Here is a 22,670-nt window from a genome sequence, read left to right as displayed (position 1 = left end):
TCCCAAACGAGGCATAAGGGTATTATCTAGCGAAACGATTGTCATTTTTGGCAAGAAAAATAACAAATATGCACTTTTAAACCACTTCCTTCGGCTGTGTGACGAGCCAGCGCGACCTCACGTAATTGCGTAATGACGTCGAAAGGTCACGTGTTACATGTATGAAACGCACATTTGTGGACCATTTTAAACAAAAAAATGACACAAAGACATTAATTAGTATCATTACACATATAACAACGTCGGAACGGTCCTCTTTCTCCACACTTGTAAACACTGGGGCGGAGTTTCGCATACGTCATCCGTGACCTCTTGACGTGATGACGTATTACATGAGGTCGCGCTTGTGCGTCACAGGACCAGAGGAAGATGAGAAGTTGTGGTTTAAAAGTGCATCTTTTTTATCGTTTTGCTAGATAAGACCCTTATGCCTCATTTGGGATCGTTTAGAGTCCTTTGAAGCTGCAATTTTAAACTGCATTAAAACTGTTAAGTGTTGGGGTCCATTTAAATCCATTAAAATTTGAAAAATCCTGGAATGTTTCCTTAAAAAACATAATTTCTTCTCGACTGAACAAAGAAAGACATCAACATTTCGGATGACATGGTGGTGAGTAAATTAACTGTATTTTTTTTTTAAGAAAATAGACTAATCCTTGTGATTTACAATTTTTCCCCCTATCGCACATCTGACCAACTATAATTTGTACAGATACATCGGTGCATCACTTATATATACATTTTGCAATAAAATAGTGTGCGTTTATCAGTCTAAATTTGTTTTACGTTTTTGAACAGTGTACAGTCTGTAGGATTTTGTTTTACTTTGTCTTTGCAGCAAAATCGTATTCTAGGCGCCATGCAGTTGTTTTCTGTGGATCGTAAAGTGTCTCAGCCCATTGAAGGTCATGCTGCAGCGTTTGGAGTCTATAAACTGGAGGGAAACCCAAATCCTTCAACTCTCTTCTGCTTTGCCGTCAGGGGGCAAGCTGGTGGAAAGGTGACAGAAAAGCTTTATTACAAAGAAAATGTTTCACATCTCTCCTGAACATGAACTGTTAATTCAACGTTTGTTTGTACCTGTTTGGTTCTGTACATCTAACGTAACTTTTGTTTTCTATTTAAGCTGCACATCATTGAGGTCGGTCAACCCCAGGCAGGTAATCAACCCTTCACTAAAAAAGCAGTAGACGTCTTTTTCCCCCCTGAAGCGCAAACAGACTTTCCTGTAGCCATGCAGGTTTAAACTTTACTTCACTTTGAATTATGAGCAGATAAAACCTTTAAAAAGAAATACATATCCTCATGTCACCTTTCCCCTCATATCCCAGGTCGGTGCTAAGCATGGCGTTATCTACCTCATCACTAAATATGGTTATTTCCACATGTATGATCTGGAGTCAGGCACGTGTATATACATGAATCGCATCAGTGCTGAAACCATATTTGTAACAGCCGCTCACAGCAGCACGTCTGGAATCATTGGGGTCAATAAAAAGGGTCAGGTAAACATCCACTGTACTCTTCTCATACTGTACACACACACACACACAGATTTTAGATGAACACTGTTAACTATATGACTAATGTGTGCTCAGGTGCTGTCTGTATGCGTTGAAGAGGAGAACATAGTGAAGTATGTAACAAGTGTGCTGCAGAATCCTGAGCTCGCCCTGCGGATGGCGATACGCAGTGACCTCTCTGGAGCCGAAGAGCTCCTCGTACACAAATTCAACACACTGTTCTCTCAGGGCAACTACACTGAAGCCGCCAGAGTCGCTGCCGCAGCTCCCAGGGTAACTGAACAGTACAGTTTTAATAAGACTCAGATACCAATGTTTGTTATGTTAGGGATAACGTACAGGTAGCCAGTTGTTATCGCAAAAATAAGCCCTGACAGTGTGATCAGGATCGAAGTGGAGGGTCTTGTAACACACTGAAGGGGCTTATTTCTCGATAACAACTGGCTACCTGTACGTTATCCCGCTTTATTACACGGCTCTCTGAAATGCTTGATTCTGATTGGTCAGTTGAGATATTTGCAGGTTCGTTCTTTTCAAATAATAACCGCTCCAAAGTAATAACGCATAGCCGGGACTACTTGTATGTTTTAAATCCCTCCGCGCCAACAAAGATTACTGTTTGGCGCCATCTTGTGACAAACACTGGACAACCACAATTAAGAATTGAAAAAGTTTGGCATTCATTTTAACATGTACGGAAAAAACAAAACATTTAAACAGTGGATAGAAGAACGAACATGAGCATGACAGCTACGAAGCCAACACTTAAAAAAAATACAGAATGGGCATTAAAACTTCTCAAAGACTGGCTAAAAGAGAAAAAAATGGAGACAGACAAGTATGAAGCAGAGGATCTTAATAAGGTATTACGATCATTTTATGCATCTGTGCAAAGTTTCGCGGAAGGATAAAAATGTTAATTTAAAACAAATATGCCAATAAAATGTTTCAAATTCATATTCATGTCCAGTTTTTTTCTTATGTGGCAAGTAGCCGTGTAATAAGCGGGATAATGTAGAGGCAGCCGGTAGTTATCGGGTAAATAAGCCCCTTCAGTGTGATACAAGATCCTCCGCTTCGCATCGAGAGATAAAGTTTAAAAGAGATATTAAGAGCGACAAGACTCAAAAACGATCTTCCTCGTGCTGACTGACACATCTAAAGCAGGCGCGCGACCCTTATATATGCATACATAGACAGAATTACAGTCAGGGACGGATTATGGCGATGATGTGCCCTGGGCACAGATGTCTCAAAGGCCCCCTTTTCCAATTTTTCGGGCAACAGCGTTGCACCTGTATGCACAGGGCTCAAGTGTTGGTTCGCCTCTGCCTGTATGCCCCATCATACAGGATTAACAATGGCACTAATACGCAGGGAGAGAATGCACACAATATTCTGTACTTTCACACCACAAATTGGTTTATTTATATCTCACCAGTATCTGTCAACATACTGTACAACATACTCCAAAAAGACGAGCGGAGCTTTTCACTCAAAGTTGAATATTTTTGAACTCTCGATGCTCAGCGCTGAGCGCGAATAAAACCCCGAGCGCCGATTTTCAGCACGGAAAAAAACAGCTAGCTGCTTGCTTATTTGAAAAACGCAGAGTTTCCATTGGAATCAATTGAAAACATGCGCCGGCCGCGGGTGTAAAAGCTTTGGTGTTTCCAGCCCCTAGCTTAGAACAAAAAAGTTGGTTTAAAAAAAAGTTGGTTTAAATTTACCTTAGCTGAAGGGTATCTTTCTCGATTTCCTCAGAGAAAACGCTTCCACCACATCATCAAAATCCAGTTCCCTCACAAGATCGCATTCAATGGCCAATAAAGACGTCCTTGACACATTTTGCTTCTTAGTTCGGTTTTTACTCTTGCCATTGGGGAGGATGAGCATTCTCCTTCGCAGTTGCTGGCTGGCGTGGTGGGGAGGGGCTGTCCTTTTGTGCTTTCTTTTCATTGATTTTGGGCTCATTTTTGTTTTGGTTTTTGAGTAACCGTCTTCTACGCGTGACTTTTATATTACGCAATGCTTTTCACTCGCCTCTACATGTCCCTTTCAACAGCGCAGCAATACATTAAAATTATTTATTTGATTTATTTACTAGTTAATACTTTGCAACTGCAAAAAAATCACATTATTCCTCAATATTTAAAAAAATTTTACTGAAAATAAAATTAAAATATATACTTGAAAATAATACACACAGTAAATTTGACAGGGCCCCCTGCTGGCCCAGTGCCCTGGGCAAGTGCCCAGTAGGCCCGTGCGTTAATCCATGCCTGATTACAGTTATCTGTTTTGACAAGAATTCAGGCAGATATAATCTCGTATGTCTTAAGTACAGTAAATGTTTGATTAACTGTTGTGGAAAAATATCTGATGTGTAACATTAATATTAGATCCTTGCATTACAGTAGATCTTAAAACTGTGTCTCAATGTCAATCAAACAATAAAAGACAGAAAAAAGTTTATATTGATATTGTTTTTTACTTTGTGTGTTCCAAATCTATTAGTTTTACCGTGATTTTAAGGTATGGATGTGGTGATTTTGTTTTTGAACCTTATAAAATCGATTAACTGGATTTTTGCTGATTCTTTCACTAATTAATAAGCATACATTTGCATAAAGCATGCATGCCCATGTTTATTAGAGTATTAAAAATGTGAAAAGTGTTAAATTAAGTTGAATATAGAACAGATAAAAATGTGCGATTAATTTGCGATTAATCACGCTTTAACTTATGACAATCATATGATTAATCTAGATTAAATATTTTAATCGATTGACAGCCCTAAATATTTGCAAATGTCACGACTGGCCAATCAGAATCAAGCATTCCAACAAGCCGTGTAATAAGATCAATGAATTCACTCTGTCTGTTTATGATGAAACACTCAGGGAGTTTTACGAACGGCAGAGACCATCCACAGGTTCCAGTCGGCACCGCCTCAGGGTGGACGGCCGTCTCCACTGCTGCAGTATTTCGGGGTTCTTTTGGATCGCGGGCAGCTGAATAAACTGGAATCGCTGGAGCTCTGCAGGCCCGTACTGGAACAGGGCAAAACCCAATTATTGGAGAAATGGCTAAAGGGAGAAAAGGTTTCAGTATCAATATATATTTTTATTTTTGAAATATACCGTATAATAGCATTTAAAACACGCAACGCTGTTGTCTAGTTATTTTTCCCGTGATGCCCCACAGCTGGAGTGTTCAGAGGAGTTGGGCGATCTGGTGAGATCCGCCGACATCACCCTAGCGCTCAGCGTTTATCTCCGAGCAAACGTTCCCGCCAAAGTCATTCATTGCTTTGCAGAGACAGGACAGTTTCAGAAGATCATTCTCTATGCTAAAAAGGTAACCCGAGTATTTCAGGTGTTGTGACATCATTTGATCTGTGCCGGATGTGACTGGTATTTTTGGTTTCGGAGCAGGTGGGATTTTCTCCAGACTGGGTGATGTTGTTGAGGGGCGTGATGAGATCAAGTCCTGACCAGGGCCTTCAGTTTGCACAGATGCTTGTTCAGGATGAACAGCCGCTGGTCAGCGTCAGTCAGGTAACAAACTCACCAACATCTACCTGTGTCCACAATTTCTTATTATGAGTACAAATACACTCACCTAAAGGATTATTAGGAACACCTGTTCAATTTCTCATTAATGCAATTATCTAATCAACCAATCACATGCTTCAATGCATTTAGGGGTGTGTTCCTGGTTAAGACAATCTCCTGAACTCCAAACTAAATGTCAGAATGGGAAAGAAAGGTGATTTAAGCAATATTGAGCGTGGCATGGTTGTTGGTGCCAGACGGGCTGGTCAGAGTATTTCACAATCTGCTCAGTTACTGGGATTTTCACACACAACCATTTCTAGGGTTTACAAAGAATGGTGTGAAAAAGGAAAACATCCAGTATTCAGCAGTCCTGTGGGTGAAAATGCCTTGTTGATGGTAGAAGTCAGAGGAGAATGGACCGACTGATTCAAGCTGATAGAAGAGCAATTTTGACTGAAATAACCACTCGTTACAACCGAGGTATGCAGCAAAGCATTTGTGAAGCCACAACACGCACAATCTTGAGGCGGTTGGGCTACAACAGCAGAAGACCCCACCGGATACCACTCATCTCCACTACAAATAGGGAAAAAAATGCTACAATTTGCACGAGCTCACAAAAATTGGACAGTTGAAGACTGGAAAAATGTTGCCTGGTCTGATAAGTCTCAATTTCTGTTGAGACATTCAGATGATAGGGTCAGAATTTGGCGTAAACAGAATGAGCACATGGATCCATCATGCCTTGTTACCACTGTGCAGGCTGCTGCTGGTGGTGTAATGCTGTGGGGGATGTTTTTGTGGCACACTTTAGGCCCCTTAGTGCCAATTGGGCATCATTTAAATGCCACGGCCTACCTGAGCATTGTTTCTGACCATGTCCATCACTTTATGCCCACTATGTACCCATCCTCGGATGGCTACTTCCAGCAGGATAATGCACAAAGATCGAATCATTTCAAATTGGTTTCTTGAACATGTCAATGAGTTCACTGTACTAAAATGGCCCCCACAGTCACCAGATCTCAACCCAATAGAGCATCTTTGGGATGTGGTGGAACGCTGGATGTGCATCCCACAAATCTCCATCAACTGCAAGATGCTATCAATATGGGCCAACATTTCTAAAGAATGCTTCCAGCACCTTGTTGAATCAATGCCACATAGAATTACGGCAGTTCTGAAGGCGAGAGGTCAAACACAGTATTAAGTATGGTGTTCCTAATAATCCTTTAGGTGAGTGTATAATGTATTAAAAGAGATGCATTACAAGGTATACATTTTTATCAGTATATGTGTTCATTGGGTCTGAGTTTTACCAGCTTGCTATTTGTGTGTGTGTGTGTGTGTGTGTTTGTAAGGTGGTGGATGTCTTTATGGAGGGTAATCTAGTCCAGCAGTGTACTTCATTTCTATTGGACGCTCTAAAGAACAACAGGCCGGAGGAGGGGCCTATACAGACACGCCTCCTTGAGATGAACCTCATGCACGCCCCACAGGTGACCCATTAGAAGGCAAATCATTGTCCATATGACAGTAAGTGTCACAGTAAGGTCTAAAGCTGTGGTTAGTCTAGTATGTTTGTGTATCTCTACAGGTTGCAGATGCAATACTGGGTAATCAGATGTTTACGCATTATGATCGTGCACACATCGCTCAACTGTGTGAGAACGCCGGATTGCTACAGAGAGCACTTGAACACTACAGCGATCCGCACGACATCAAACGAGCCATCGTACACACGCATCTGCTCAATCCTGAGGTGTGTGTTCGTACAGATACAGGTTTCACTTTGTAGAGAAACCTAAAAGATAAGATTAAACACAATCTCTTTCTGTCTCTCTTTTTCAGTGGTTGGTGAATTTCTTCGGCTCTCTCTCTGTTGGTGATTCAGTCGAGTGTTTAAAGGCCATGTTGGCTGCAAACCTCAGACAGAACCTACAGCTGTGCGTTCAGGTCGCGACCAAATATCACGAGCAGCTGGGAACTCAAACCCTGGTGGAGCTTTTTGAGACTTTCAAGAGTAACGAGGGTGAGCACTTAGATCCCCGTGTGTCTATTCACTAGTGCTGCAACTAAAGTTTATTTTAATAACCGATTAAAGTGCACCTATTTCATTCCTAAAAAGCAATGTTATTTTGTGTATTTGATATAATACAATGTGTTCGCGTGGTTTATGGTTTAAAAAACACATTATTTTTGTAGCTCCAGATTTCACTCTCTTCCTGAAACGCACTCATTTTGTATAAAACTCATCGATTTGCGATGTGTCCCTGATTGGCCAGCTAATCTGTACATTGTGATTGGCCTGAATACCTCTGACGTCAGCCGGAAATGTGACGCTCCTTACAATTTTTCACAATGAAATGCTAACAGGAGTTAACTTACAGGCCGAAGCAGGAGGAATTATGATCAGTGTTGGGGAAAGTTACCTTTAAAAGTAATGCATTACAATATTAAGTTACTCCCAAAAAATAACTAATTGTGTTACTTAACTTTTCATGGAAAGTAATGCTTACGTTACTTTTTCGTTACTTTTGCGTTACTTTTTCTTGGCTGAGGCTTGATCTCTTTCAGGCCTTGCAGGGTTTTTTTATGACTGAAAAGTTCTGCATTCAGAAATTGCATATTTCATCACAAAAATGTCAAGCTCTGTCCTGCCGTCTCAGTTTCTGACTCAAACTGTTCCCACACAGGCGTATACGCATAGAGTGCATAATGTGACTACATTTAGTTTAATTCAGTACATAATTTTTTTAATCGAATTAATTCAACTAAAAAGTAACTTGCATTACTTTTTTGAAAAAGTAACTCAAATATTAATGTGTACATTTAATAAAAAATGAATGACTTTACTCGCTACTTCAGAAAAGTAATATAATTACGTAATGCACGTTACTTGTAATGCGTTACCCGCAACACTGGTTACGATAATGTCATTCTTGTCTACATCCCCAATCACGTTGCGTCATTGTTTAGTTTGGGGTTTGTACCTTTTGCATATCATTAATATGTACTAATACACACACACCAAAGGAAATGTAAAATCGTGAACCCTAACTGCGCGATTAAATTCTGCAATTAATCAACTAATCGGATAAAATCGAAATATTTACTCAATTCGATTTTTCACTTATTATAGCTAAATAAGGCACTAAATTGGGATATTCATAGCAGTTTACTTTTAAAAGTGCAAAAGCCACACAATACTACAAAGTACACAACCACACTACTTTTTAATATAATATTTTTTATTTTTCTATTTTAAGCTTTAAATAAGAAAAGTTTGTATAGCTTTTAAATAGTAAAACATATTTAAATATCAAAATATAAATAAATGTGAATAAATGTGTCATCAGACCACAGATTGACAACAAATTTCTTAATCGATTATTATCGATTTTATCGATTAATTGTTGCAGCCCTAGTATTCAGTGACTGAACCTCTGAAAGCGTTTGAAAGTTAAGTCTTAATGGGGTGGTTTCCGGACAGGGTTTAGCTTAAGCCAGGTGTAGACCTTAGTTTAATTAGAAAATATATCTATAACATGTTTTAACAAACATGCCTTACTAAAAACATGACTTGCATTGTAAGGCAAAAGAATATGGAGGACCACAAGAGTCATGCAAAATGTAATAAAGAACTTCAATATTTTATAACTACCTGGACAATAAAAATGGTGAGAAATCAGTGAGCTTGTTACATCCACCTGGCCATAGCTAATTTGCATTTCTCATTTGACCATTTGCAAGGACCCAAAGAGTCACGGAAAAGCTAAATAGAGAGGCTAAAACAAAAAGCAAATCGAATAGCGAAAAGAATAAGGAGAAACATCGGGAAATGAAAACAGAAATGTTAACTCATTCACCGCCAGCCTTTTTGAGAAAAGTTGCCCACCTGCATTTTTGTGATTTTAACAAAATTTTCACAAAATTCCTTGCAGGAAAAATCATTTTCTATAAATATATAAACATACAAATTATATCAAATTAAAGAACACACCCTCTGCTTTCAAACAAACAATAAACAAACAAACAAACAAAATGGGGAAAAACGTTCATTATAAATTTACTTTTTCTACTTAATTTAACCACTGAAATATGGATTTTTCTCATAAAAAATACAACATTTTGAGCAAAAAGCTTAAAAATTGCGTTTTTGTAAAGGAATTTATGTTAGAGATCAGACTCAGAATGACTATCAAACATAAAGGCAGTTAAAAAATAAAAGCGGTATTACACTTTCACTTTGAAATTCGTCCAAAAAGGCATATTTATTAGTTAAATATGAACTCATAAATGACGAGATAACTCGTCAATGGCAGTGAATGAGTTAAATGGAAATGCCCTTTTAAATGCCTAATTTTAACCTGTATTTGTAGTTCAATTTATAAATCCAGTTATTTATTTCTCTTTTTAAATTGCTTTTTGAAATACATTTTGAAATTCCATCATTTAGTTAAGAATTTATAAATGCAGTTTGGAGTGATGAACTTATTGAGTGTTTTATCTTGTTTTTGTAAATTGTTATATTACTTTGAACTATTTGTTAATGGATTAATATTTTATTTCTACGTTATTTTTATAATCTCACTTTTTATTGCCAAATAAAATGTTACATAATGATTTTTTTTGTAACTTTATCTATTTATTTATAGATTAATTAATGAAATTTTGAACAAATCTATTAATTGCTATTTTTATTGTCCAGGTAGTTATTAAATATTGAAGTTCTTTATTAAATTTTGCATGACTCTTGTAGTCCTCCATAAAACAAAGCGCCTCTATGTATTTTAAGATATGTCAGTGCAAGCCGTTTACAGTTAGGGCAGCTCTTACATTTACTTTAGTCTAGGACTAGTCTAATGCCTGTCCGGAAAACCACCCCAATATGGTAATATATTAATTTAGTAATTAATAAATAATGTTGCACCTGCTGATAATGTTCTGATATGTGTTGCTATAGCACCTGACTAAGCCAAACTTACTATATATAAAACAGATGTTTGTACATAAAAAAATGATTATTCAGTCCCAGACAGCAGCCAACAAATGGGGCAGATCCATCCAGAGTCGTCTGCTGTCTGGGGTGTATTTAGTGTGTTTAGCAACTGGTTGAACTAAATTGCAGGTGGTAATTGAATTAAATGAGGTGACACAACTGAGTTAGTTCATCCGTCTCTCGCTGTATTTCTCCGTCAGGTCTGTTTTATTTTTTGGGCTCCATCGTGAACTTCAGTCAAGACCCTGATGTTCATCTAAAGTACATTCAGGCTGCATGTCGGACCGGTCAGATTAAAGAAGTGGAGCGGATCTGTAGAGAGAGCAGCTGCTATAACGCCGAACACGTCAAGAACTTCCTCAAGGTTAAAGAGCTTCACAAACCTTACACAAAGTCAAATCTACAACTACACAAACCACAAATTCTTGATTATTTTTGTTGCTTTCTATTGTCTTGCATTCCACCGGTTTCCTGAAATGTAGTTAAACTTGAGATACAGCACATAATGTCCGAAATAGCCACCTATACCCTTATTCTCTGTTTCCTACATTAGTTTGCAAATAAAATCCAATTGAATAAGTGAATGAAAGTAGTGAGTCTCACAGTGAAGAGGTAGCAGCTAGCAATCGATTGTAAACTCATATTTGTGGTGCATTATGGGATTGAATAAGTGGATAACACGATGAGGTCCACTTTTATTTTAGACACCACTACAAATAGTGTATTATTTAAGGGTATAGGGAGTTATTTTTGACACAGCCGATGATTTGTATGTGTAAGTAAATTATGTTGCGTTTTTGCACAGGAAGCCAAACTGACGGATCAACTGCCTCTCATCATCGTGTGCGACCGCTTCGATTTCGTTCACGATCTCGTGCTGTATTTATACCGCAACAACCTGCAGAAATACATTGAGATCTATGTGCAGAAGGTGATGAACACAACATTTTTTTTTTTTTTAATCCAGAATGTCCACTGACATGACTGTAATTTGTGATGGGTGTGTGTTTTTGTAGGTGAATCCCAGTCGTCTGCCTGTGGTTGTTGGCGGTTTGTTAGACGTGGATTGTTCAGAGGACACCATTAAGAGTTTGATTCAGGCGGTACATGGAAATTTCAGTACCGATCAGCTGGTGGAGGAGGTGGAAAAAAGAAACAGGTAAAATAATAAACCTGTGTCCTGTGATTTACTAAACTCTCTACTTCACATTAACTCTTTCCCCGCCAATGACCAGTATTTCCGGCAATCCGCAATGCTGCTATTATCCACCAGATGGCGCTCTTTCGCTTCTTATAAAACCCGGAAGCATCGCCCTAGGGCAAACAGCTGTATGTCCGTTTGTTTTTTTAGGATCACTCTGAATCTGATCCCTATCAAAAGTCCTTCACAAAAATTTAATTATCAACATTTGGTGTTTTTGAAGAAACCTACCCATATTTGAGAGGTGATAAAAGAGAACTAATGAAGGTAGGAAGGTAGTTTTTTTGTTGTTTGTTTTAAAGCAGAGGGTCTGTTCTTTCATTATTATAATATACTGTATGTTTATATATTTAAAGTAGAACATTTTCTGGAAGGCAATAAACTTTTGTGAAAATCATGATTTTAAAAAAAAAATGCTGGAAAGGAAAGAGTTAAAGGTGCAGTGTGTACATTTTAAAATGATCTCTTGCAATATAATATACATAACTATATTATCAGTAGTGTATGAAAGACCTTACAAAATGAATTTTATTGTTTTTATTACCTTACAATGAGTCGAGGAATCTACATACATCAAGGCTCCCCTTACATGAAAGTCGCCATTTTTGCGCTGGCTTGTTTCTACAGTAGCCCTAAACTGCTCTACAGAGCACGTTTTGTGACTATATTGTCTCAAACGATGACATGTTTGTCCTGCGAAGGCTACTGCGTTTCGAAAAGGAGGGGTGAGCTGTGGAGTGAGCCGTTGGATGCAATTCACAATCTCACCACTAGATGCGCCTAAACATCTACACAATGGTCCTTTAACTCGCTCTCGCCAGCATTTTTCATGATTTTCACAAAAGTTTAATGCCTCCCAGAAAATGCTCTTTGTTTAAATATATAAACATGCAATATATCAAATGACTCAACAGACTCAAATGAAAAAAGTTTCATCCTACCTTTACCAGTTTTTTTTTTATTACCTCTCAAATATGGGTAGGTTTCTTTAAAAACACCAAATTGTGAGCAAAAAGCTGAGATAATTCCATATTTGTGAAGGACTTTTGATAGAGATCAGATGCAGAGCAATCCTCAAATCTTAGGGCAATACTTCCGGGTTTTATAAGTTGCGGAAGTGCGCCACCTGGTGGATAACATTGCGGATTGACGAGATAATTCGTCAATGGCGGGTAAATAGGTAAATTTACTGCTGAAGATCAAAGTACAGTTATTAAAGCTGCTTTAGCTAAAACAAATGAGATGGATTGGTATTTGGGGTGTAACAAAACATCGATATGGATTGATACATCGATTTTATTTCCAACGATCTAATGCATCGATGCCACACGTAAAAAATAGATTTGAGGTGCCTTTATTTTGACACTCCACATCCTCATTCATCGACGTAACATCCATCTACGCATTTCCACCAAAGCGCGCATTTTTGTTTATTTTTATCTGCTAGCGTCAGCAAGTGAATGCGATGCAGCAACAAAGCGGCTGTAGCAGTGAAAACACCGCGAAAGAGGCAGAAGACAAGCGTGTGTTTAGCACTTTTTTTAAAGAAAAATCTCTCAAAAGCACTTGTTTGACTGTTAGATCTGATGTTGTGTGACAGATCAAATGCTTAAGTTTAACAGCTTTATTTTTATATTAATTTATTTTTCAATTTACAACTACCTCAGTGATTGTCACTATTGCACATTTTGGCCCAAAATAGACTTTGACTGTTGCCATCATAAGCTTGATTTTATGTGACATTTTGGCCATCATTGGCCGATATAGAAATATCGATAAATGAATCGGATCGAATCGTAATTGCACCGAAGAAGTGTTTATGTATCGCAAAAAAGCACCACTAATACAAATTATTTGTGAGTTATAAATGTTTTAGCCCTAACAGATAGCGTCTCTTCTTTTATTCAGACTGAAGTTGCTTTTGTCCTGGCTGGAATCCCGTGTGCAGGACGGATGTAAAGAACCTGCTACCCATAATGCTTTAGCAAAGATCTACATAGACAGTAACAACAGTCCAGAACGCTTTCTCAGAGAGAACCCACATTACGACAGCGTGACAGTGGGACATTACTGTGAGAAGAGAGATCCTCATCTGGCGTTTGTGGCTTATGAGAGAGGCCAACGTGACCTGGAACTCATACAGGTGGATTCGTTTCCTATTATATCTCAAGATTATAAAATGATTATTTATTACTCATCATCTCTTCTGCATACGCGTAGGTCTGCAATGAAAACTCTCTGTTTAAAAGCGAATCGCGTTATCTGGTGCGACGGAAAGATCCGGATCTTTGGGCCACAGTTTTAGAGGAAACAAATCCTTACAGACGACCCCTGATAGACCAGGCAAACATATTATCATGCAGCATTTATTGTGTATTTATTGTGTGTGTGTTCATGTTAAAGGTGTGTGTATGTGTGTGTGTGTATAGGTGGTTCAGACGGCTCTACCTGAGACACAAGATCCAGAAGAATTATCTGTGACAGTGAAAGCATTTATGACGGCCGATCTACCCAATGAACTCGTAGAGCTACTAGAGAAAATAGTGCTGGACAATTCAATATTTAGTGAACTCAGGTACAAGTGCTAAACTGTATGCTTTAAATGCTTATATATTCTGTATGCGAATGTTACTTCATACCAAAATGCTTTTTTGCATAGTTGTGTTTGACACATGAAAACGTCTCGGGTTACGTATGTAGCTGTTGTTTCCTGAGAAGGGAACGAGGCGCTGCGTCTCCCTCGTCTTCATAATTACTATGTCCCTGTAACGCCGCCTTTGGGAATATTTCAGATAGCGATATACTTTCTGGCTCCTGCGTGACCCTGTCTTTGTCGTTAAGCCTCACCATTGGTTGAATTTGATATACACATTCAGACGCACTTACCCCTGGAGGCGTCCCCAAAGTGTCACCGCAGTGACGCAGGGCGAATTCCCTCGAAAGGAAACTGTAACAATGTATCTTAAAAGGTAACACAATGTAACCTTGCTCTCACTTGAAACGTGTCCCCACATCTAGTACTTAAATTATTTGAGGGTATGGACCTGGAAAGTCCTTGAAAGGTCCTTGAATTTGAAGTTAACTTAGGTGTGGGAACCTTATAGTATAATGGCTGTGATTTAGTTTGTTTAATCACAGCGTGTCATGGGCATTTGTTATAAAAACATGCTTTGAATCTCTCGAACGTATATATGTGTGTGGTGCTCTGTATGCATTAGAAACCTGCAGAACCTGCTGATATTGACAGCGATAAAAGCGGACCGAACACGTGTTATGGAATATATCAACCGCCTGGACAATTACGACGCCCCTGACATCGCCAACATCGCCATTAGCAATGAACTGTATGAAGAAGCCTTCTCCATCTTTAAGAAGTTTGATGTCAACACCTCGGCAATACAGGTACACGCACGCATCATCAAGCAATCGATGAAAACTTAACAGACAGGTGCTTTATATGAACATGTGGCTCGTGCAGGTTCTGATCGATCACACTGGGAATCTGGACCGTGCGTATGAGTTTGCGGAGCGCTGTGGTGAGGGAGCGGTGTGGAGCCGGCTCGCACAAGCTCAGCTGCATAAAGGTCTGGTGAAAGATGCCATTGACTCTTACATCAAAGCTGGAGAACCGTCTGCGTATATGGAGGTGATCGATGCAGCCAGTAGAAACGGTGAGAGATGATTGGTTAACAGGTGATTCTTCACAATCATAGTGTGTTTCTTAAGTGAGTTGTCTGCTTTAACAGGTGACTGGGAGGATCTGGTGAAGTTTCTTCAAATGGCCAGAAAGAAAGCGAGAGAGTCTTACTTAGACACTGAGCTCATCTTTGCTCTGGCCAAAACAAAGCGTCATACAGAGCTGGAAGATTTTATCAACGGGCCCAATAATGCTCACATACAACAAGTACGAAAGTATTTTAATATCCACCTATCAGGAGGTGACATAAAGCAACCACATATCATCACAGTAGACTGATGTTGAGTCTTTAACAGTAAATGTGTTTGTCTCTACAAGTTGGAGAGAGGTGTTATGAAGATGAGATGTATGAAGCTGCCCGTCTGCTCTTTAATAACGTGTCTAATTTTGCTCGTCTGGCGTCCACACTCGTTCGCCTCGGCGAGTTTCAGGCGGCCGTGGACAGCGCTCGGAAGGCCAGCTGCACACGCACATGGAAAGAGGTGAAGATCTTAAACATGTCCAACTTTTTCTATTTGTTGCATGATTATGTTATGTAAAAAAAAATTGGATTTACATGTAAGAGATGCATGTTATCTCAGGTCGTTCCAAAATCTCTGTTTATCTTTGGAACACAGTTTAAGATGTTTTATATTTAGTCCGAGTGTTGACCCTTCAATGAAAATCTACAGTATACTGTCCATGTCCAGAAAGGCAATAAAAACAACATCAAAGTAGTCAGTGACATCAGTGGGTCAGTTAGAATGTGTTGAAGCATTGAAAATACATTTTGGTCCAAAAACAACAAAAATTACAACTTTATTCAGCATTGTCTTCTCTTGCGTCTGTTGTGAAGCGCATGAGCGAGACTAAAGTCACGTGACGTGGATGACGTGTTATTACGTGTTATATGTTTTTTTATTACGTGTTATATGTTCTTATCTCCCTCAGACTGTAAACGAAGCCCAGGCGCACAAAAAAATTTTTTTGGGTAAACTATCCCTTTAAGAAAAAACAATTGCATAAAAAAATTTGTCTCTGAAGAATTTTCATGTTAACCTGCAATTATCCACTAGATGGCGCACTTACCAAATTTATGAAAAAAACTGAAGTCAAAAATTTATTTACTAATTTTAAACTCTATATAGACGTTTCATCAGGCGCACGTGCGGTGACTGGGGGTCAACCTTCCGATCTCTCTAATGAAGCTAATACGGAAGTGACTTAAACTGCAATTCATCGACTGGCCACAAGAGGCAGGCTCCAAAAGTAAAAAAAAATAATACTACGTAATACTACTTCTTCTGTGGCACAAAGGGAGTTTCTGCACGGGAGCGCCCCCTGGCGTTCGGATGTGCCTGGATTTCACCGTAATTCATTCAAATTCATTCATTGAGAAAACGTGCATTTGCACGGTTAATCGTTACACCCCTAGTGAGAGGGGTGCATTTTTTTGTAACTCCTCCTTTTAAATTATATTAAGCTTTAAAGTTCTGCATAATTAAGGGCGCGGTCACATGAGTGAGGCGTGAACAGCCACTGCGGTCACTAGAATTGAGCTAGGCGGGCGTGGTTTCAGCAACCAGACACCTCAGCTTCACCCACGTCCCCGCCTCTTTACCCATTTTCGGATATCCGCGAGTGATGCGCGATGACGCGCGGCCAAGATGGCGACGGCAGGCAACGCCTACTTTAAGGTCTAAAAACGATCTTCAGAAACCAATGTGTGACGTCACGGACACTACGTCCATCTTTTTTTACAGTCTATGGCGGTGACGCTGAAACTTTACTTCCGGTTTCTGTTTATTTAATGGTCTGACTAGTTGCTGAAACTGAACTCTTAAACAAATACCTTGTTGAAAATAACAAATGTTTTGGGTTCCTATGTAATCTACATGTTGTTTATTTTGCTTGTTATATAAATAAACTACTTTTAATTTAAACTACTGTTTATGTTGTTACTGCTGAAACCGTCTATATGTTTTGACAATCGTTCTGAATCTGATCTCTCTAATAATTCCTTCACAAAAATGCAATTATTTCAGCTTTTTGCTAAAAATATATTTTTAAAGACAAATACCCATATTTAAGAGTTTATAAGCAGAGAAAAAAATATAGATATGATGAAACGTTATTTTCCTGTTTTGTTTGTTTATTGTTTGTTTAAAAGCAGAGGGTCTGTTCTTTCATTTAATATATTTGTATGTTTATATATTTTTAGAAGAAAATTGTTCTAAAAGCCATTTCGTGAAACTTTTGTGAAAATCACAAAAAGTTCTGGCGGGCAACTTTTTAAAAAATGGCTTGCGGCGAATGAGTTAATGTTATACTTGATAAGGACAAATGCTGAACATCTACACTATTCTACCGTGTGTGTGTTTGTGATTGGCAGGTGTGTTTTGCATGTGTAGATGGAGAGGAATTTCGGTTAGCGCAGATCTCCGGTCTTCACATAGTGACTCACGCTGATGAACTTGAAGAACTCATCAGCTACTATCGGGTGAGGAACCTTCATCTTCATCATCATCATAACCTTACTGTCTGGATAGCATCATAATGAGTAATAAAATACAAACCTGTTGAGAAGATTTGAACTAAATGATCATACAGTATTACACCTGACAGAAGAAGAAAACGTGGTCTTATATCAGACGTCTCATACATACTGTAAAGATCAAATGTGGGTACATCAACCTACCCAGGTAAAAATTAAGTCATCTCTCTCTCTCTCTCTCTCTCTCTCTCTCTCTCGGAATCGTGGTTATTTTGAAGAGATTATCATGTTGTTGGAGTCTGCGTTAGGATTGGAGCGCGCTCACATGGGCATGTTTACCGAGTTGGCAATACTCTACTCTAAATTCAAACCGCAGAAGATGAGAGAACATCTGGAGCTCTTCTGGTCCAGAGTCAACATCCCAAAGGTCCATCATCATCATCCCAGAACAAAAGACTGTCTTTAACACTGACATCTTAAGATGACTAGATAGATTGTGTTGTGTATCTAGTACACTTGAGCGTAACTGTTGATGTTTTGTGATTGGTCAGGTGTTACGAGCAGCAGAACAGGCCCATCTGTGGGCGGAGCTTGTGTTTCTGTATGATAAATATGAGGAGTATGACAACGCCATTATGATGATGATCAGTCACCCGACAGATGCTTGGAGAGATGCTTCATTTAAAGAGCTCATCATCAAGGTGGCAAACACACTGGGTCATTTACACAGAAACACAGGGGTTCATCTCAATCAGCTTTCTTTGGTCTGTAGTGGGGACACTGATCAGAAAATCCCACAATATAAAATACATTAAAATTCCCACAATACTATGCAAAAAAACAGGGAGCGTTGCAGCTCATTGTGTACTCTTTCAGAAATCATGTGATATTTTCCGAGGCTCTCGGAATAAAATTGTATGAAAAATTCAAATGAGACAATTGTTGATTTACAGTAAGAATGTAGAGCTAAAAATTTACTTTGATAGCAGAGGTAACAATAATTTTAAACTTATGGAAAATGGTTTAACTTTTTCATTTACTTTTTACTATTAAGTAATCTCATGTCTCCTTAAAGGGGCACATCCACATTTTGGAAATTTAGCTTATTCACTGTATCCCCCAGAGTTGGATAAGTCAATACATACTTTTTCATCCCAGCGTGTGCTGTAACTCTGTCTGACGCACCCACCGCTAGCCTAGCTTAGCACAAAGACTGGAAGTGAATAGCTCCAGCTAGCATACTGCTCCCAATAATTGACAAAATAACACAAATATTTTTTTATTTATATGTTGTGATTTGTATAGTCACACTGTGTACAAATAACAAGGTCATATGAGACACAGCCATCTATTAACCGTATACATACAGGGAACTGTATTCTCAGAAAACGAAGCACTGCTACTTAGGCAGTAAAACAACCATTTTTTGTGATTTTAACTTGAAATTTAGATCACATCTACTTGAGACTTATGGCTTTATATTTGTATTATTACTTTTGTGAAATATTTACATTTTTATAATTTTATCAACCTGATCTCACAATTTTCCGGTATAGTCACAGAATATTTAGCAAATTTTGTCGTGGCATTGACATGGATCTTTGCATTTTTGACTCTCTTTTCCGTGTCATTGTCATGGATTGGCTATTTTTTCTGATTTATATTTTCAGATTTTTAAACCATTGTTGCCTGGCGTTAAGGTTAAAGTTAGGTTTGGGTAAGGATGTCATTTTATGTAAATCTAATCCTAAACCGAAGCGTCAATGGTAAGAAAAAAGGACAAAACAGTTGAGTAACCAGTATAAACCAATACTTAAAGTGACTAATGCAAATGCAAAATCTAACCCTAAACCGAAGCGACAATGGTTTGAAAATATGAAAAAGCAGTTGAGTAACAAATCCGTGACAATGACACAAAAAAGCAAGTCTGTGGTACGGCCACGGAAAAATGCGGAGATCCGTGACAATGCCACGGAAAAATGAGCAAAATAATTTGTGACTATATCACAGAACTTTTTTGAGATCATGTTGAATTTTATATATAAAATTAACATGTTTTTACATTTTTTTTATTTCTTAAAGGATAAGTCAATTTTCTTAAAAAAAATCCAGATAATTTACTCACCACCATGTCATTCAAAATGTTGATGTCTTTCTTTGTTCAGTCGAGAAAGAATTATGTTTTTTGAGGAAAACATTCACAGATTTTTCTCATTTTAATGGACCCCAACACTTAACAGTTTTAATGCAGTTTAAAATTGCAGTTTCAAAGGACTCTAAACGATCCCAAACGTGGCATAGGGATCTTATATAGCGAAACGATTGTCATTTTTGGGAAGAAAAAATAAAAAATATGCCTTTTTAAACCACAACTTCTCATCTTCCTATGGTCCTGTGACCTCACGCAGTACGTCATCACGTCAAGAGGTCACGGATGACGTATCGAAACTACGCCCCCAGTGTTTACAAGTGTTAAAAAAAGGGACCTTTCCGACGTTGTTGTATGTGGAATGATACTAATTAATGTCTTTGTGTCAGTTTATTATTTAAAATGGTCCGCAAATGTGCGTTTCATAATATGTAACACGTGACCTTTCCACGTCATTACGCAATTACATGAGGTCGCGCTGGCGCGTCACATAGCCGGAGGAAGACGAGAAGTTGTGGTTTAAAAGTGGTTTAAAAAAAAATTTCTTGCCAAAAATGACAATCGTTTCGCTAGATAAGACCCTTATGACTCATTTGAGATTGTTTAGAGTCCTTTGAAACTGCAATTTTAAACTGCATTAAAACTGTTAAGTGTTGGGGTCCATTAAAATTAGAAAAATCCTGGAATGTTTTCCTCAAAAAAACATAATTTCTTCTCAACTGAACAAAGAAAGACATCAACATTTTGGATGACATAGTGGTGAATAAATATCTGGATTTTTTTTAAATGGACTAATCCTTTAAAATAAATTTAAACTGCTAAAACAACTTTTTTTATTTAATATTTAACCAAAAAATGCCAGAGTTATATTAATTTAAATGTATGAACCCCCCACTCAAAATGGATTTGCACCAGTTAAGGGGGTTAAAAAACACTTGAGAAGTAAGATATTATTAGACATTTTTATTTGCTCTCTATTGAATCATCTAAGAAGAATTACTTGAGATGTTTAAGAGATCTTTACTGAGAGATTTTCTTTCTGTATTTTTCTATCTCTCCTGCAGGTGGCGAATGTGGAACTCTATTATAAATCTCTACAGTTTTATTTAGACTATAAACCCCTTCTGCTCAATGATCTGCTCTCTGTTCTCACACCTCGACTGGACCACAACAGAACTGTCAACTACTTCAGAGGGGTAAATATTGTTCACACAGACAAACACACATGTGCACACACACACACACACGTGCGCACATACTGTGATGATGCTTGTATGTATTTGCAGGTGAATCAATTGAGGCTGATTAAACCGTATCTCAGATCAGTACAGAGTCACAATACCAGAGCTGTGAATGAAGCCCTAAACAACCTGCTGATGGATGAAGAGGACTATCAGGTACAAACATCTAAACACACACACACCTAACAAACACCTGAACACAGACAGTAGTGACACTAAGATCATCTTCTCTGTTTTTTATTCAGGGTCTACAGGCCTCCATAGACGCCTATGATAACTTTGATTCTATTGGTTTAGCTCAGCGACTGGAGTCACACGAGCTTCTGGAGTTCAGACGCATCGCTGCGTATCTCTACAAGAGAAACCAACGCTGGACTCAAAGCATTCAGCTCTGCAAGAAAGACAAACTTTATAAAGTACAAACGCCACATCACTTCTATAGCACATAAAACATGTTTATGCTACCGACCACAATGTTTCCGAAATAACACAGACACTTTCATGTGGTTAAAGCAAATATCGATAACAGCTGAACATATACACAACACTTACATTCATGTTCAATGTTGCCATATGTCAGAAAATATACATTTTTCAATTAAACCTTTAGGAATGTGAATCTGTGCTTTCATACTTTAAAGTCTAGTCAAAGTTTAAAATTGATGCAGATAGCAGAAAGACTGGTGAGACAGAGAAGAGTGATGCTTTCCAGAAAGAATGTGAAACATGTAGTTTTTAATAATATAATTTAATACAAACCTTAAAGGGACAGTCCACTTTAACTCATTCAACCCCATTGACGAGTTATCTCGTCAATTATGAGTTAATATTTAACTAATAAATACGCCTTTCTGGACGAATTTCAAAGTGAAAGTGTAATACCGCTTTTATCCACTAGATGGCGAACCGAATTTATCAAAAACGGAAGTTAAAAAGATTTAATGATTTGTTTTAACTGCCTTTATGTTTGATAGTCATTCTGAGTCTGATCTCTAACATAAATTCCTTTACAAAAACGCAATTTTGTAAGCTTTTTGCTCAAAATGTTGTATTTTTGAAGAGAAATATCCATATTTCAGTGGTTAAATTAAGTGGAAAAAGTAAATATATAATGAAAAGTTTTTTCCCCATTTTGTTTGTTTGTTTGTTTGTTTGTTTATTGTTTGTTTGAAAGCAGAGGGTGTGTTCTTTAATTTGATATAATTTGTATGTTTATATATTTATAGAAGATTATTTTTCCTGCAAGGAATTTTGTGAAACTTTTGTTAAAATCAGAAAAATGCAGGTGGGCAACTTTTCTCAAAAAGGCTGGCGGTGAATGAGTTAATCGTATTTTTCAGAGTTAAACATTTGATTAATTACCATTTTGGAATCCATTCATCTGATCTCCGGGTCTGGTGGTACCACTTTTAGCATAGCTTAGCATAATCCATTGAATCTGATTAGACCATTAGCATTGCGCTCAAAAATAGAGTTTCAATATTTTTCCTATTTAAAACTTGACTCTTCTGTAGTTACATTGTGTACTAAGACAGACGGAAAAGTAAAAGTTGAGGTTTTCTAGGCAGATATGGCTAGGAACTATACTCTCATTCTGGCGTAATAATCAAGGACCTTGCTGCCGTAACATGGGTGCAGGAGGCGCAATGATATTACGCAGCAGCCGAAAATAGTCTCCTTGGTAACTTTCAATAGCAGGGGACTATTTTCATGCACTGCGTAATATCATTGCCCCTGCTGCAGTTTTAAATAGGAAAAATATCGAAACTTTTTGATTACTTTTTTAGCGCGATGCTGATGGTCTAATCAGATTCCATGAATTAT

General features: G+C 38.1%; 1 protein-coding gene across 1 annotated transcript in view; it reads left to right on the top strand.

Annotated features, from left to right (window-relative positions):
- cltcl1 (clathrin, heavy chain-like 1) overlaps positions 1 to 22,670 on the top strand; it is a 39,798-nt gene that overhangs the window by 13,736 nt on the left and 3,392 nt on the right. The window contains exons 4-29 of the mRNA XM_073868094.1: positions 839 to 1,000; positions 1,127 to 1,240; positions 1,332 to 1,505; positions 1,599 to 1,796; positions 4,427 to 4,627; positions 4,731 to 4,883; positions 4,961 to 5,083; positions 6,445 to 6,582; positions 6,681 to 6,845; positions 6,935 to 7,115; positions 10,286 to 10,449; positions 10,891 to 11,016; positions 11,102 to 11,244; positions 13,195 to 13,429; positions 13,507 to 13,629; positions 13,716 to 13,861; positions 14,505 to 14,688; positions 14,765 to 14,957; positions 15,033 to 15,192; positions 15,303 to 15,465; positions 17,355 to 17,462; positions 17,716 to 17,883; positions 18,008 to 18,157; positions 20,670 to 20,801; positions 20,892 to 21,002; positions 21,092 to 21,262. Coding sequence (XP_073724195.1) covers positions 839 to 1,000; positions 1,127 to 1,240; positions 1,332 to 1,505; positions 1,599 to 1,796; positions 4,427 to 4,627; positions 4,731 to 4,883; positions 4,961 to 5,083; positions 6,445 to 6,582; positions 6,681 to 6,845; positions 6,935 to 7,115; positions 10,286 to 10,449; positions 10,891 to 11,016; positions 11,102 to 11,244; positions 13,195 to 13,429; positions 13,507 to 13,629; positions 13,716 to 13,861; positions 14,505 to 14,688; positions 14,765 to 14,957; positions 15,033 to 15,192; positions 15,303 to 15,465; positions 17,355 to 17,462; positions 17,716 to 17,883; positions 18,008 to 18,157; positions 20,670 to 20,801; positions 20,892 to 21,002; positions 21,092 to 21,262 — 4,086 coding nt within the window. The remainder of the gene's footprint in view (positions 1 to 838; positions 1,001 to 1,126; positions 1,241 to 1,331; positions 1,506 to 1,598; positions 1,797 to 4,426; positions 4,628 to 4,730; positions 4,884 to 4,960; positions 5,084 to 6,444; positions 6,583 to 6,680; positions 6,846 to 6,934; positions 7,116 to 10,285; positions 10,450 to 10,890; positions 11,017 to 11,101; positions 11,245 to 13,194; positions 13,430 to 13,506; positions 13,630 to 13,715; positions 13,862 to 14,504; positions 14,689 to 14,764; positions 14,958 to 15,032; positions 15,193 to 15,302; positions 15,466 to 17,354; positions 17,463 to 17,715; positions 17,884 to 18,007; positions 18,158 to 20,669; positions 20,802 to 20,891; positions 21,003 to 21,091; positions 21,263 to 22,670) is intronic.

The sequence above is a fragment of the Misgurnus anguillicaudatus genome, chromosome 5, assembly GCF_027580225.2.
Source record: "Misgurnus anguillicaudatus chromosome 5, ASM2758022v2, whole genome shotgun sequence".
NCBI lineage: Eukaryota > Metazoa > Chordata > Actinopteri > Cypriniformes > Cobitidae > Misgurnus > Misgurnus anguillicaudatus.
Note: the sequence above shows the minus strand (reverse complement) of the source record. Positions and strands in the feature narration are given on the sequence as shown.